The sequence below is a fragment of the Lipotes vexillifer genome, unplaced genomic scaffold, assembly GCF_000442215.2.
Source record: "Lipotes vexillifer unplaced genomic scaffold, Lipotes_vexillifer_v1.1 scaffold371, whole genome shotgun sequence".
Taxonomy (NCBI): domain Eukaryota; kingdom Metazoa; phylum Chordata; class Mammalia; order Artiodactyla; family Lipotidae; genus Lipotes; species Lipotes vexillifer.
Window position 1 is genome coordinate 3,755,898 of NW_006786304.1, and position 14,472 is coordinate 3,770,369.

General features: G+C 60.3%; 2 protein-coding genes across 2 annotated transcripts in view; one reads left to right on the forward strand and one right to left on the reverse strand.

The window, feature by feature from the left end:
* Nucleotides 1-861: 861 nt before the first annotated feature.
* On the forward strand, nt 862-2,055 carry B3GNT8 (UDP-GlcNAc:betaGal beta-1,3-N-acetylglucosaminyltransferase 8). The gene has a single exon (XM_007458613.1). It carries the CDS (start codon nt 862-864, stop codon nt 2,053-2,055), a length of 1,194 nt encoding a protein of 397 aa, XP_007458675.1.
* A 927-nt stretch (nt 2,056-2,982) lies between these two features.
* BCKDHA (branched chain keto acid dehydrogenase E1 subunit alpha) overlaps nt 2,983-14,472 on the reverse strand; it is an 18,814-nt gene continuing 7,324 nt past the window's right edge. The window contains exons 2-9 of the mRNA XM_007458614.1: nt 13,176-13,355; nt 12,982-13,068; nt 9,132-9,240; nt 6,774-6,935; nt 4,839-5,045; nt 4,577-4,718; nt 4,182-4,353; nt 2,983-3,153 (exon numbers count right to left, since the gene is read on the reverse strand). Of these exons, the coding sequence (XP_007458676.1) occupies nt 2,983-3,153; nt 4,182-4,353; nt 4,577-4,718; nt 4,839-5,045; nt 6,774-6,935; nt 9,132-9,240; nt 12,982-13,068; nt 13,176-13,355 (1,230 nt within the window). The remainder of the gene's footprint in view (nt 3,154-4,181; nt 4,354-4,576; nt 4,719-4,838; nt 5,046-6,773; nt 6,936-9,131; nt 9,241-12,981; nt 13,069-13,175; nt 13,356-14,472) is intronic.

Sequence of the window (14,472 nt, forward strand, 5' to 3'; positions counted from 1 at the left end):
CCCGGCCAGGCCCTGCCCGCTGGCCTCTGGCCTGGCCACTTTAGGACTCTGCCTGCCCTTGGGCCATTCTGACACTTCCCAGCCCCTCGGCCTCACCCTCCCTCGGACTCTCTCCCAGGCCCCCTGGTTCTCCCCTCCCCAGTCTGTCAGCTCCCGGTCTCTGCAGCCACCCCTGCACCTTTCCCGCTGTCTCAGCAGAAAACCAGCCCCAACACGCCGGAGCCCCATCCCTCAGGTCTGCCTCCTGTCCTCTTCCCCCCTCCCCCTCCCTCAGCCCCGCCCCGGTCCCTCCCGGCCCCTGGGGCCCTCCCAGCCTCCCGCAGACCGGCTGGGCTGGGCTGGGCTGGGCTGGGCTGGAGAACAACAGTGCCGGAGACTCCAGCGCTGCCGGACGAGGGCAGAGGGCCGGCCCAAGGCCCCAGGCGCTGGTGCTGGCCAGAGCCGGACCCAGAGGTAAAGGGGAGGGAGCCGTGCCCGGGGTGGGGACTGTCGGGCGAGGAGGTGACCCTGGTGATACTGACTCCTGGTGAGGGGGATGAACTGGGGAGAGAGGGAGGTTGGAATGGCGGAGTCCCTGGTCTCTGGGGTGTGGATGGGGAATAGGTAGCCTCCCGGGTTTCTATGAAAGTAGAAGGAGGTGGGCTAAGTGGAAAGAACAGGGCGCTGGAATGCAAGTAGAATAGGGACTCGTAGGTCCCGGAAGACAGGAAAGTCAGAGTCGCTGGTGGAGGGCTGGTTTAGGGTCTGAGACTACCAGAAGCCTTAGAGGGCTCGGCAGGGCCCGAGGGCCCGTCCCTGCACCCCAAAAGGCCTCTGTGGCTCTTTTGCAGCTCCCACAGCTGCCCTTTCCTGGGCCGGGTCATGCGCTGCCCCAAGTGCCTTCTCTGCCTGTCAGCACTGCTCACACTCTTGGGCCTCAAAGTGTACATCGAGTGGACATCCGAGCCCCGGCTGGGTAAGGCCTACCCGGGACCCCGCAGCACCCCACCAGGCCCCACGCCAGCCAGCCCCGAGCCCACCCTGCCGGCTAACCTCTCGGCCCGTCTGGGCCAGACTGACCCGCTGCCCTCGGCTTACTGGAACCAGCAGCAGTGGCGGCTGGGGACCCTGCCCGGTGGGGACAGCACTGAGGTGGGGGGCTGCCGCGCTTGGGGAGCTGCCGCTGCGGCTGAGATCCCCGACTTCGCCTCCTACCCTGAGGACCTCCGCCACTTCCTGCTGTCGGCAGCCTGCCGGAGCTTCCCTCGGTGGCTGCCCAGGGGTGGCGGTGGCCAGGTGGCCAGCTGCGAGGATCCCGACGTCCCCTACCTGCTGTTGGCCGTCAAGTCGGAACCAGGGCGCTTCGCGGAACGACAGGCCGTGAGGGAGACATGGGGCAGGCCGGCTCCCGGGGTCCGGCTGCTCTTCCTGCTGGGGTCCCCAGCCGGCGAGGGGAGGCCTGACCTAGGCTCCCTGGTGGCCTGGGAGAGCCGCCGCTACAGTGACCTGCTGCTCTGGGACTTCCTTGACGTCCCCTTCAACCAGACGCTCAAGGACCTGCTGCTGCTAGCCTGGCTGGGCCGCCACTGCCCCAGCGTGAGCTTCATCCTGCAAGCCCAGGATGACGCCTTCGTGCACATCCCCGCCCTTCTGGACCACCTGCGGGCCCTGCCGCCCAGCACGGCCCGTGGCCTCTACCTGGGTGAGGTCTTCACCCAGGCCAAGCCCCTCCGGAAGCCTGGAGGACCCTTCTACGTGCCTGGGTCCTTCTTTGAAGGCGGCTACCCAGCCTATGCAAGTGGGGGCGGCTACATCATCGCGGGCCGCTTGGCACCCTGGCTGCTGCAGGCGGCGGCCCGCGTGGCCCCCTTCCCCTTCGACGATGTCTACACCGGCCTGTGCTTCCGAGCCCTGGGCCTGGCCCCCAGGACCCACAAAGCCTTCCTCACGGCCTGGCCGGCAGACCACACTACTGACCCCTGTGCTTTCCGTGACCTACTGCTGGTGCGGCCCCTCAGCCCCCAGGACAGCATCCGGCTCTGGAAACAGCTGCGGGACCCTCAGCTCCGGTGCTGACACTCGGGAGGTGGGGAGGGGCGGGGAGGGCAGACCTGGCCTGGGCCTTGGTGCCAGCCCCTTGCTCAGCCTCTCTTTCTAGGCCTTGGTGCGAGGAAGGAGGTCCTGGAATGGAGGCTGCCTGAGCCCTCCCTGGGCCTCCCCAAGAGGCGACAGACTGTTTCTGTCTTTCAGTTTTTGAAAAATATGCACCTCCCACTCTGAGGCCTGGAGTCGTCGTCTCTGTCTATGGGGCCTTGAGGCAGTTTACGGAGCAAAGCTCAGCTGCACCCTGACCTTCACACCGGACACTCTCCCCACCCTTACTGGGCAAGGCCGGCTCCGATGGCCTCTCGGTCACCTTGCTGGACACCAGCTTTGACTCATTCTATGGGAGACAAGAGGCCATCTCCGGAGGACCCCACCCCCATCCTGTTCGCTGAAGCTGACCTTCCAGCTTGCAAAAGTTTCTGGAGGAAGAAGATAGCTCAACAGCCTTGGCCTTACTTATCTCAACTGGAGAAGCAGGGTGGTCCCAAACCAGTCATGCTGGCCTCTCCTCCCACATCCCAAACTCCAGGAAACAGAAACCAGAGGTAGCATGAAGCCAAATGCACACACATAGTTTATTCACTACCTGCTGACCACCTCTCACTCTGAGTAAGTTCCACAGGCTGACCTGCCACGTCCACCCCCAGCCCTGAGGGTCTTCCAGTCCTGGAGGTGCCCTTGCCCAGCCCCTGGGAGAAGACCCTGTAACTGAAGGCAAAGAAGGGGCTGACCAAGGCCCCACCAATGTTAACAGCCTGGAGAGGCAGGAGCCGCCCCAAGTGCTGCCCTGGCCCGAGTGTGCTGCAGGGAGCTGTCAGGGGAAGGGGGTAGCATCCTGCCCGTCACCTCTTCCCCTCAGAGGCAGAGCTGAGGTAGGTGGGGATGGGGCAAGTAGCCTCACTTCTCGAAGTGATCCAGGGGGTAGTGTTCCCCATAGGTCTGGAGGTGACGGGCCAAAGACTCCTGTTGCTTGCGGAGCTGGGTAGGCATCTCCTGATACACATCTGAGAAGAGCAGGCTGGGGCTGGGCTTCAGCTTCCGCTCGGCCTGCTCAAAGGCCTCCATCACCTGGGGGACAAGCGGCAGTGGGCAGGCAGCCGACCTCTCACCCAGGAACCTGCTTCCTACCTGTGGGATCCTGGCGAGGGGTTAAGCCCCCTGAGCCTCAAGTTCCCACGTGGAAAATAGAAATAGTGGTGACGGGCTTCCCTGGTGGAGCGGTGGTTAAGAATCCGCCTGCCAATGCGGGGGACAAGGGTTTGAGCCCTGGTCCGGGAAGATCCCACATGCCGCGGAGCAACAAAGCCCATGCGCCACGACTACTGAGCCTGCGCTCTAGGGCCCACGCGCCACAACTACTGAAGCCCACGCGCCTAGAGCCCGTGCTTCGCAACAAAGAGAAGCCACCGCAATGAGAAGCCCGCGCACCGCAATGAAGAGTAGCCCCCGCTCGCTGCAACTAGAGACAGACCGCACGCAGCAACGAAGACCCAGTGCAGCCAAAAATAAATAAATTTAATAAATTAAAAAGAAAAAACAAATAGTGGTGACAACTGATGTCCCAAATCCCAGCATCTCCATCCTTAGCAGAACCAGGCACTATACTAAGAGTATGGAATCCATTCAGCCTCTCAGCAGCCCTAAGAAGCAGGCAGCTCAGAGGTGAGGAAACCAAGGCACAGAGACCACGATAACGTGGTCAGGGGCAGAGCCAGGAAACACACGCTGCCCGACACCAGGGTCTGCCCTGCCCACTGGGCCGCAGTGCTTCTGGTGTCTGATGACCAGGGCCGAGGAGGGCAGTGCACAGACTCTGGCAGACACCTACACCCCATCTGGGCCAGATGCAGACCCTCAGACAAGCTCCTGAGGCGGGTGCCCCAGCATCCGTCTTCAGAGGCGAAGGCGCTGAGGGCAGAGCACAGCTGAGATGCATGTGTCCTGGCATCATGACATTAGAGACGCCACCAGGGTTATCCCCGAGACTGCCAACTCAGTGGCCCCCAGCCTCCCCATCCTTGCAGGGCTCTCCGTGACACGCCATCCCGGAACACGACCCCTGGGGTGGTTTCCAGCGGAGGGTGGCCCTTCCTCACCTTCTTGCGGGACTGCTTCCTCCAGGCCTTCTCCTGCTCGTCGTCCCACCAGCCACAGCTCTGCAGGTAGTGCCTCAGCCGGGAGATGGGGTGGTCCTGCTTGTCCCAGTAATTGACCTCATCCACTGAGCGGTACGCTGAGCTGTCGTCACTGGTGCTGTGGTGCCCGATCCTACCAGTGGGAGGGGGACCCAGGGTCAGGCTGGCGCCCCTCAGGTGAAGGTCAGGAAGGAACGGGTGAACTACGGGAGAAGGGGGGGAAACGGAATAAAGGCCGGAAGGGGCTACACGGTGCAGGGCAGTGGGGTTGTACCGCGGGGACGGTGATCAACGTGGGGGAGGTGCTGAGGACGGCAGCGGTCAGGGCTGGGGGCCGGCAGCGGGGCGGCAGGCACCTGTAGGTCATGGCCTCAATGAGGAAGGGCTGGTTCTCCGCCACGGCCCGCCGCCGGGCCTCCTTGGTGGCGTTGTACACAGCAAACACATCATTGCCGTCCACGCGGATGGACAGGATGCCATATCCGGGGCCTCGAGCCGCTGTAGGGACAGGGAGGCAGGTCAGGCGTCAGGGCTCAGGTGAGACAGGAGCAGGGAGTGGCGAGAGGGGAGGAAGGAGAGGGCGCAGGCAGGGCGGGGAGCAGCCCCCAGGGCCCGTACCGATGCCATCCCCGCGGTACTGCTCGGAGGTGGGCGTGGAGATGGCATAGCCGTTGTTCCGGCAGAAGAAGATGATGGGGCACTCGAGGGTGGCTGCGAAGTTGAAGCCGGCGTGGGCGTCCCCCTCACTGGCCGCGCCCTCTCCGAAGTAACAGATGATGACCCTGTTGGCGTTGGCCCGCTTGGCCGCGTAGGCTGCCCCCACCGCTGCAGGAGCAGAGACACGCGTCTCCCCGCACTCATACCCTCCCCGCGTCCACACCCTCACACCCCAACCCGGGGCTCCAGCCTCAGGCTAGGTGTTGCCAGGCTCTGAGGGGAAAGAAAACACCTGAGCCGCCCCTCCCCCTCCCCCAGAAGCTGCCCCGCCCACAGTCTCCTCCCCGCGGCTGCGGGCAGCTCCATCCCTCCATCCTTCCAACTGCTCAGGCCACGAACTTCAGCATCTTTGACTCCCGACTTTCTGTCACGCCCCCATGCCCGCTCAGCCTTCAAAACGGAGCCAGAATCTGACCCCTTCTCCCCACTCCTTAACCTCTCCCCGGTGGTCCCAGCCCCACCTCTGGCCCAGCGGCCTCCTCCCCGGCCCCCTGCTCCTCCCACCCAAGCTGTTACCCTCAGGGCAGCAGCCGAGCCGGCAGGTGGTTCTGCAGTGGACTCCTCCCCCTTCCCCAGCTCGGGTTCACTCTGGGTCAAAAGTCAACAGCCTGAGACCCCACCTGTACGCACCCCTCCCTCCACACCTGCCCCACTGGCTCCTCCTGGCACCTCAGACACGTCACCGGGCAGGCACCCGCCTCCAGATCCCGAGGGGCTCCCTCTCTCACCTCCTTCTGGTCTGTACTGTCACCTGATGACACCTGTCCCCACCTTCCCCCATCGAGAACCGAGAACCGCTCCCCCTCAGCTTTACTTTTCCCCGCGGGCCTTATCACCCCTGACACACTCCATGTGTTACTTCATCCTGTTTATTGTCCGTCTCTCCCACCAGCGTCAGCACCAGGAAGGCTGAGGTTTTTGCTGCCTCTGTTCAATGCACCTAGAACGGCACCCAGCACACAGCATGGACCCCGTACACTGGCCAACTGAGTGACTTAACTGGTCACCCAAATGGAAGATGAGGGCCAGGCCCCACCTTACGGAAAGCCTACGAAATGGAAATCAGTGAAAATGCTACCCCTTCCCGCAAAGCTGCCCTGTCCGCCTCCCACCTCAGACACAAACCGCTCCTGTTCCCAAATAGAACACACCGGGCGAAGGTGCCCAGGGCCCTCTGGCATGCCAGGCACTCTAAGCCCTGTACACATCAGTTCATGTGTCTGCCCTGGAGCAGACGGACCCTCAACCGAGTGCAGGCTCCGCAGGGCGGGGGGCGGGGGCTGTCCACATCGCTGTTTTTGCACTGTGTGGCCACAGCCCTCCCCCTGGCAGGTCTGCTTCACAAGCAGTCACCTTTAACAGAAGCCACACCAACTGCGCTAAGCGTCGTGGACTTTCGGAGTGAGCTTTAGGGGAGTCGCTCAGGACAGAGGCAGGGAAGGGCCGGGGTGGAGAACCCAGGGTCTTGAGCCACATGGTCCACAATTTGAGTGCCTACTCTTCTTGCTACCTGCCGGGTGACCTTTAGTAAGGAAGCTGGCACACGCTCAGTCCCACGCAGCTGGCTGTGCCGGTGAATGGACACGGGGTGGGCACAAGCGTGAGAAACTGAGAGCGTGATTGTGCCTGCTCAAACCTGCCGAAATGGGGCAGAGACGCCACTAGAGCCCTCCTACGAGGGTCCCAGACAAGAGGGGTCTTGTAAGTCTAGAGCCCAGACCAGCGCTAGGACCGTGGCGCCACCAGGAAGCCCCCGGAAGGGATGGAGGAGGCTAGGGCCCCGAGCAGGGTAACGTCAGACTGTGTGTGTGTGGGGCCCGGGGCATGCATCCTCACCCTGAGGGATCTGCGTGGCCAGTGGAGAGGAGATGGTGACGAAATGGCGCTCCCTGCAGCCATAGTGGACGGGCATCTGGCGCCCCTTGCCCAGGTCGCTCACGTTGCCGTAGCATTGGGCCATGAACAGTTCCAGGGGGTAGTTCCGGTACATGAGCACACCTGGTGCAGGAGAAGGCAGGGTCACCGTGGCGGGTGGCGTGCGGGACAGGCCAACCCTGTGAGGGCCCCTGGGCCAGGCCCTTCCTGCCTGGGACCTGTTCCGCTGACTGTACTACAGCAGGGAAGGCGCGTTCGGATGCTTATAGGGACCAGGCGGGTCCAGGAAGCAGGCGGGCAGAGCAGAAAGCACAGGCCTGCCTCAAGACGGAGGCTGCTGTTCAAACCAACTAACCTCTGCCCAGGGAGGCCAGATGGTCCAGTTTTTCTAAAGGAGCAATCCAGCTTGCTTTTTTTTTTTGGGGGGGGGGGGCTCGCGGGCCTCTCACTGTTGTGGCCTCTCCCGTTGCGGAGCACAGGCTCCGGACGCGCAGGCTCAGCGGCCACGGCTCTTTTTTTTTTTGGGGGGGGGGCGCTAGGGGAGAGGAGGGGAAGCTACCTGATTCTTAAGAGTTTCCACTAATTCATCTACTTAAAAAAACAATGATCATACGAAGCAAATAAAAGTATGGGCCGTGCTCATGACCTATGGACTAGAGAGGAAATATTCAAACCTGCTCATGGCAGTAAAATCCTTTCTTCAAACAAAACCCCAGTGGACGCCCACCTCGTCATCAAAGGCACCACAAGGCCGCACCTCTCTGACGTGAGCTTCGCACTAGCTGGCTCACACAGTGGGTGGGGCTGGCGGGGGTTTCTTGCGGCCGCTCCAGTGGGAGGTGGGCAGGGGCCTCCACTCTGCTGCGAGGGGAACCGACACAGGCTCCAGGGTTTCCAGCACCGAGGACAGCTCAGTGAGCGCTACCGTTCTCAGTGCCCTTGTTCTCCCCACTTCACAGGAGAGAGTCACACGGGGAGTAGCTGCCCAGTCAGGACTGGGACAAGCGGGGCCTGCCTTTCCTCCTTGGCCCGCACAGGCGCCCGCGGCAGCTGCCTGGATGCAGGGCCTTCCGTGACCCTTGGTGCAGGACGGCTCACTCCTGTAGAGGTGGCCGGGGCCTGAAGAGCCCCCGTGTGCAGAGCCCAGCAGCCGCCCGTAGCTCCAGGCTCTTCGCTCCAGGCCCTGATTGGAGCCCTCCCCAGAGAGATCCCCTCAGCAGAAACAGTGAGAAGCGCTTAGCAAACGTGGCAGGGGCCTGCAGGGGCCTGGCTTGCGGCCCAATGCCCAGGCAAACCTAATGATGCGGAACCACGGACAGTATCACAGGGCATCTGTTCCCCTGGAGCATGTGGGGTGGAGGGGTCTGGTGCAGCTGAGACAGTAGATAGTCTGAGAGCAGACTGGAAGGCTGTGCTGGTCCCGGGAGCGCTCTGGGCAGCCTGCCTGGCCAGGCCACACCTCCCCACTGAAGAGCTGTCCCCGGGTGAGAGGCCTCGGTCACGACACCGCCTCTGACTCCGAGTGCTTACCCCACGCCAGGCCCTGTGCTGAGGGCTTTACGTCATCTGCCCTGTGAAACCCCTCAACAATCGTCGTGGGGGTGTTCACCGTCTCCCACTGTAGACGAGGAAACTGAGGCAAGGAGCAGTTAAGCAACCTGCCCAAGATCGTGCAGCACCTGAGAGGAAGGGTCAGATCTGGCTCCCCTGCCAGGCCCCATACCAACAACTGCTCTTGAACCCCACCCTCAGCTCCCCGGGATCACTCCTGCACCCCCAGTCTCTCCTTAACACTCATCCATTTTCTTCATTCCTAGTCGTCGCTCCTTCCATCCTCTCCCTCATTCACTCAGAAGTTAGCCGCTCCCAGGCTGGAACACGCCCGCCCATCTGCTTCGGCTGCGGCTGCGTGAAGGATACGGCACCTGGGAAGAGGCCAGCTCGGCCTGACCTCACTGCAGGCTCGCAGCAGCCCCACAGCGCAAGGGGTTGCCATCCCATCATAATCTCTATTTCAAAGATGAGAAAACCGAGGCTCAGAAAACGGAAGTGACTTGCCCAAAATCGAACAACTGGTCACCAGCAGGGCATGGAATGGTCAGGAGCACAGGCTCTTAACTACAATACTGCCAGGCCTCCGCGGAGGGGAAGCACCCTTAGGCCTCCCTGGCAAGGTGCTGCTCCCAGAAGAGCACACTGGTAACTAATGTGGGCCTCGCCTTCATAGCAGGAGGGACTGGGCCTGACTTGTCTCGATGGGGACCACAGACCCAGGTCCCTGGCACCTGCTCCACAGGGTCGGGCCACGGGCAGACGTACCTGCCTCCCGGTACTGGCCAAACACCAGGTCCGTGCTGTCCAGGGCTGCTGCACTCCCCACGTGCGTCCCCTCCTCACCGTAGTTGGTCATGTAGAAGGATATCCGGCCCTGGGGGTGGAGGAGGGCCCAGAGGGCGGGTTCAGTTAGACTGGGCAATGGCAGAGAAACATCCACTGACCGACTTCTGACTACTCTGTGATTCAACAGATGCCTCCTGAAGGGTGGCTCTGGACCAGGCTACGCTGGGGTTCCTGCCTTCACAGAGGAACCGCCAGGTTGGTTAGAGCCAGGGTGATGGGGCTGCGTGATGGGGGCTGAAGGGGTACCCGCCCCACTGTGGAGGGGCATCGAGGAGCAATGCCTATGCCGAGCAAAGGTAGGGAGGGTGGAGGTTTCCAGGCAGAGAGAACAAGAAAGGCCATGAGGTGAGAAGGGCTGGGACACAAAGTGGGAGGGGTGGAGAACGAGGAGGAGGGAGGGAGAGGCAGGGACCGGATGTATCCGGACTTTACCCTGAGGACGACGGTAACCCGCCAGCAGCTCTCAGGGGAGAGATGTTTTAAAAATGTCTCTCAGGCTACCATGTGGGAACGGATGGAGGAGACTGGAACGAGTGCCAAGCACCAGGTGGGAGGGGGCGCAGCCTGGCCTGGTGGTGGCAGGCGGCAGGGAGAGGATGACTGAGAGTCTTGAGAAGCAGAGTGAGTGGTGCAGGGAGCGGCAGCCCCTGTTAGTTTGCTACACCGGTGCCCAGGGCAACTCCCTTCTCCTGAGTCCCCCTAATGCCAGAGCCTGGAAAAATATGTTCCCAGCCTCCCTTACAGTCAGAAGTGGCCACAGGACACAAGTTCTAGGCAGAGAATTAAGCAGAAGTCTGCTTTTGCTTTCTTGATAAAAGAGGTCACTGCAGCTGCTGCCACCCCTTCCCTCCAGGTTTGCACACAGCCACGAAGCCTGGACCTGTGGCAGCCATCTTGTGAACGTGAGGCAAGAAGCACGGGGCGAAAGCCAAGTCGCCCACGATGGTGAAGCAGAAAGGGAGGAAGTCTGGGTTCCTGATGGTGGTGCTGAGCAGCAGAATGGATTTCTAACTAAATACCTAAGGGCAGAGTGAATGAAAGGGGAAAGTGGTAGTGAGGGGGTGGGAGGGGACAGGGAATACCAGTAGGTCTCCAGTTTGGGCAAATGGGTGGACGGCGGTACCGTCACTGAGAAATGGCCTAAGGGTGGAATAGGAGCAGGTCTGGGAGGAAGGTGCTGAGCTCAAGCCTGGACGGGCTGAATTTGGTGAGGGACACCCAGGGTGAGAAGCCAAGCAGATCGGGGGCTAAGAGGTGAAGTCTGGCTGGAGATCCGGGAGCCCTGGCACACAGATGGAGGTAAGCAGGACTGTATGTAAGGAAAAAATGGAGCCAACCGGGTCAGCAGCTGCAGGACGCCCTGTGCCCAGGCCTCATGTGTTCCGCAAGGGCCTCCTGTCGCAGTGGGGGGACCACAGATGAACACTTTCTTCCAAGTGGGGGAGCCAACTGAAAGCAATGAGTGGGGCAGATGCTGAGTGCTGAGGGCCTGGCAGGGCTGTTGAGGTTGGTGTGGGGAGGAGCCTGAGAGGGGGGCCCCCTGAGGAAGCAGGACCTGGGCTAGAGGCAGAGGTCCCTGGTTGCCTACCCAGTATCAGATCCATCTTCCTCTTTGCTAACAGATCTCATTCCACCACAGACAGCACCTGTCCGGACTAAAAGACTACTTTCCCAGTCTCCCTTGCAGCTGGGAGTGACCGATGAAACGTGATGTTTTTTGGTGGGACTGCCTGGAAAGTTCTATAAATGTGGGTGTGGGGAGATAGCTGGGCGGTGCCATGTTTGACCTTCCACCTTCCTTCTACCTCCTGCCTGGAACGAGCCATGACGGAGGGGGCTCCAGCAGCCATTTGGTTTATGAAGGGCCCCAGAGGCTAGAAGCCAGTGCTGGGTATCCAATGACATTGTGGTGCCACCATACCAGCCCCGACCACCTATTTTCACATTTCTTTCATGCAAGAGAAAAAAACCTATTAATCCGTTTAAACTACTGCTTTTATTTCTGTTGGGATGGGGGGCTGCTGGGATAACCCTAGCTAAGGAAGGCTGAAACCTGATGGCTGAGCTGATCTTACTGAGGGTTCCCTGTGTCAGCCAACAGGCGAGGGGCTTTACATGCCGGGTCTCACAGAATTCCCACCCCCACCTGGTCGGGTGAGGTGGGGTGGGTTCTGTCGTTATTTCTATGCTTTAATACACTAAAGAAACCGAGGCAAAGACAAGAAAAATCACCTGCCTAAAGTCACATTCCTGACTGGACCCACGTCTGCCAGGTTCCAAAGCCCCCGTCTGCGCAGCCAACCCAGAGGTCAGGAAGGAGCCCAGCCATGTGAGAGAGGGTGGGAGGGGTGGCCTGGCACTGAGGCCATGCAGAGGGAAGCAGATGGCCGAGGCCACAGTGAATGGGAGACAGGGTGGACAGGAAGGGCAGGTCTTGATCCTGTGGACAGTAGGAGCCAAGGGAAGTTTCTGGGCAGGTGGAGAACCCACTCGTAGTGCTCCTGTGAGCAAGAGAACCAGGCAGCTGGCTGCCCGCCTGACCTGCTCGGAACTGTTCTCAGTGGGCCTCATGCTTTCAGTGCACAGTGGGGTCACAGTGGGGTCACCAGGGGGCCTGATACAAGTGCAGACTGCCAAGCCCATCCCCACTCCTGAGGACGAGGCTGCCCAGCATTCTTCCCACTTTCCTAACAGGAACCCCACGCTCCTGCTCTCCGTCTCCACAGCCTGGGAGGGACGGACTCCAGGCCTCTGCTCCCTTGGTTCCTGGGGATGGGCACATGGCCCCGGCTTGGCCGGTCAATCACATGGGCTGGCTCAAGGCGGGTTCTGTGACCAAAGCCTGGCCAATAAGCATCAGCTCTGGGCCTTCTGCTGGAACATTAGGGACCAGACATTCTCTTTCCACTGCTAAACAGAAAGGATAATAATTGCACGACTGGTATCCATGACAAATGCCAGTTTCACTGTTCCTAAGGCCATTATATAGGCCACCGTCAATCCTCACAGCAACCCCATAAAGTAGCTAGAGACGAGAAAACCGAAGCACTGGAAGGCTAAGCAACTTCCCCAGGGCCACAAGGCTAGAGAGTGACAGAACGTGGACTCGAACTGCAGTCTAGCTCCAGAGCCTGCACCCTGAACCCTTCCTCTGCCACCTCTCCGTGAATCTGGAGCTTCCAGAGACCACCGCAGCTTGAGAATGAAGGAAGCCAAGGCAAAGGAGAGTCGAAAAGGTACTCAGAGAGAGAAACAGGTCTGAAAACATGTTTTGAGGCCCCTGGGTCCAGCTGTGCCTGAAACAGGGCCTTATGGACTTGCAGTTAGTCGAGTCACCCAATTCCCTCTTTGCTGACACTGCTTTGACTGGGTCTCTGTCGGCCGATGCTAACACTGCTGAGTGTCCCACCGCAGCACACTGGACACGGGCACTCCCAGAAGCACTGAGAGCCACCCTGTTTCTCAGAACTGTGAGCACCTGAGAGGAAGGGGAGTCCAGTCTTCTCCTGCCTGCCCTCTCCCAGCACAGCTAAGCCTCCAGCCCGGCGTACAGTAGGCTTTCCGTGATCTGGTCCACCCTTCTGCCCTTGGGCAGGACCCTCCCACCCTCTTCCTCCAGAGCCCCAGCAGAACCCCAAGAACTCTAAGGACCTCAAGACAAGGATCTCCATTGCACTCCCTCCTCCTTGGGAGCTGTCTTTTGGCCCAAACACAGGTAGGGGGACCGCAGGTAATCCCATGCCCCTCTCCCCAGCCCGTCCCCATGCACCTGTCTCTGGGACTCATAGAGGATGCGGTCCATGGTGTTGAGCAGCGTCATGGTCTTGTAGAACTTGAGCACCTTCTCCTGGGGCAGCTGCAGATGAAGGCACAGACATATGTGGGCCAGTGGGACCAGAGGGGAAGAGACAGGCAAGGGGCCTGGGCATGGAGGCACGGGGTCGGGGGGAAGCGGCCTCTCACGTGGGGATCCTCGCTGGGGTTGATGATCTGGCCCTGCCGGTCCATGACGCGGTAGATGGGGATCCCAGAGATGACATTGGGCTGGATGAACTCTAGCTTGTCTATAAACTCCGCTGAGGCCCCTGGGAACTGGGGCTTGTCATCCAGGGACGAGAAGTGCTGCTGCTGCCTCTGGGGATGCTGGGGAGAGAAGGCGGGGGAGAGGGGGGAGGAGACACCCACGTCAGGAGCAGCAGAGGTTCTGCAGGCTCAACCCCGCAGCGGCAGGCAGCACGGCCTGGTGATTAAGCCACCACAGCCGCAGTGGACTCTGGGGCCTGATGCACAGGGTCTGAATCCCGGCTCGGCCACCTTCCCAATGTGTCACACATTGGGCAAGTTCCTACAACTGCTTTGTGTCTCAGCTCTCAGCTGTAAAATTGGGGCGAAAAATCATAATATCTATCACACAGGGTTGCTGTAAAGGTTAAATAATCTAATAAAGTGGCAGGCAGCTCAAGAACGAGTAGCTATTATTATCAGAGGCCCAAACTCCTCACCCTGGCATTCAAGGCCTCCCCAGGGCTGACCACCGCTACCCCGTCCTCTCCATCTCCCACGGCTACCACAGACACACACACACCCCTGCACAGTGACCTCCAGTCAGCCAGAAGGGCTCTTTACTGACCCCTCTACCCACAAGGAGGCCACCCAGCTTAGAGCTTATGTCTGTGAGCCCTTAAGAGTCAGCCTGCCAAGTTCAAATCCCTTGCTGAGTGACCATGGGAACGGGACTTCCCCTCTTCAAGTCTCCCCTTTCTCAACCTGTAAAATGGAGAACACCTCGTGGAAACATTGCGCGGCTCAAACAAAATCACGTGTATAAAACGGCGAGCAGAGTAGTTGTACGTATAGTAAAGGCTCAAAAAGATGCCGATTATCGTTTCTACCACATCTCTTGCTCTCTTCTTTGTACTAGAAGGCCTCTTTCCCCATCACCTGGCAAACTGCTCCACACACTTTACCACCCTCTCCACTCCAGTTCAGGAGGCCAGACTGACTCATTCAACAAATATTTGAGCACCTGCTTCGTTCCACGGCCTGTGCTGGGTTCTGGGGACCTAAGAGAGGCAAGACACCTGTCCCTGCCGCCCAGCAAGGAAGACAGAGCCTCAACAAGTAACGCCGAGCGGATAATGGTGATGCGTATTCTCCCAGGAGAAGCCATGGGGTGAGAGCAGAATGGAAGGAGGGTAAGGTTCCCCTGAGGAAGTGATATGAGAGCTGGGACCTGAAGGATATCTAGGAGTCAGGGAAA

Coding starts and splice junctions, on each gene's coding strand:
- B3GNT8 (XM_007458613.1), top strand. CDS start 862: ATGCGCTGCCCCAAGTGCCTTCTCTGCCTGTCAGCACTGCTCACACTC.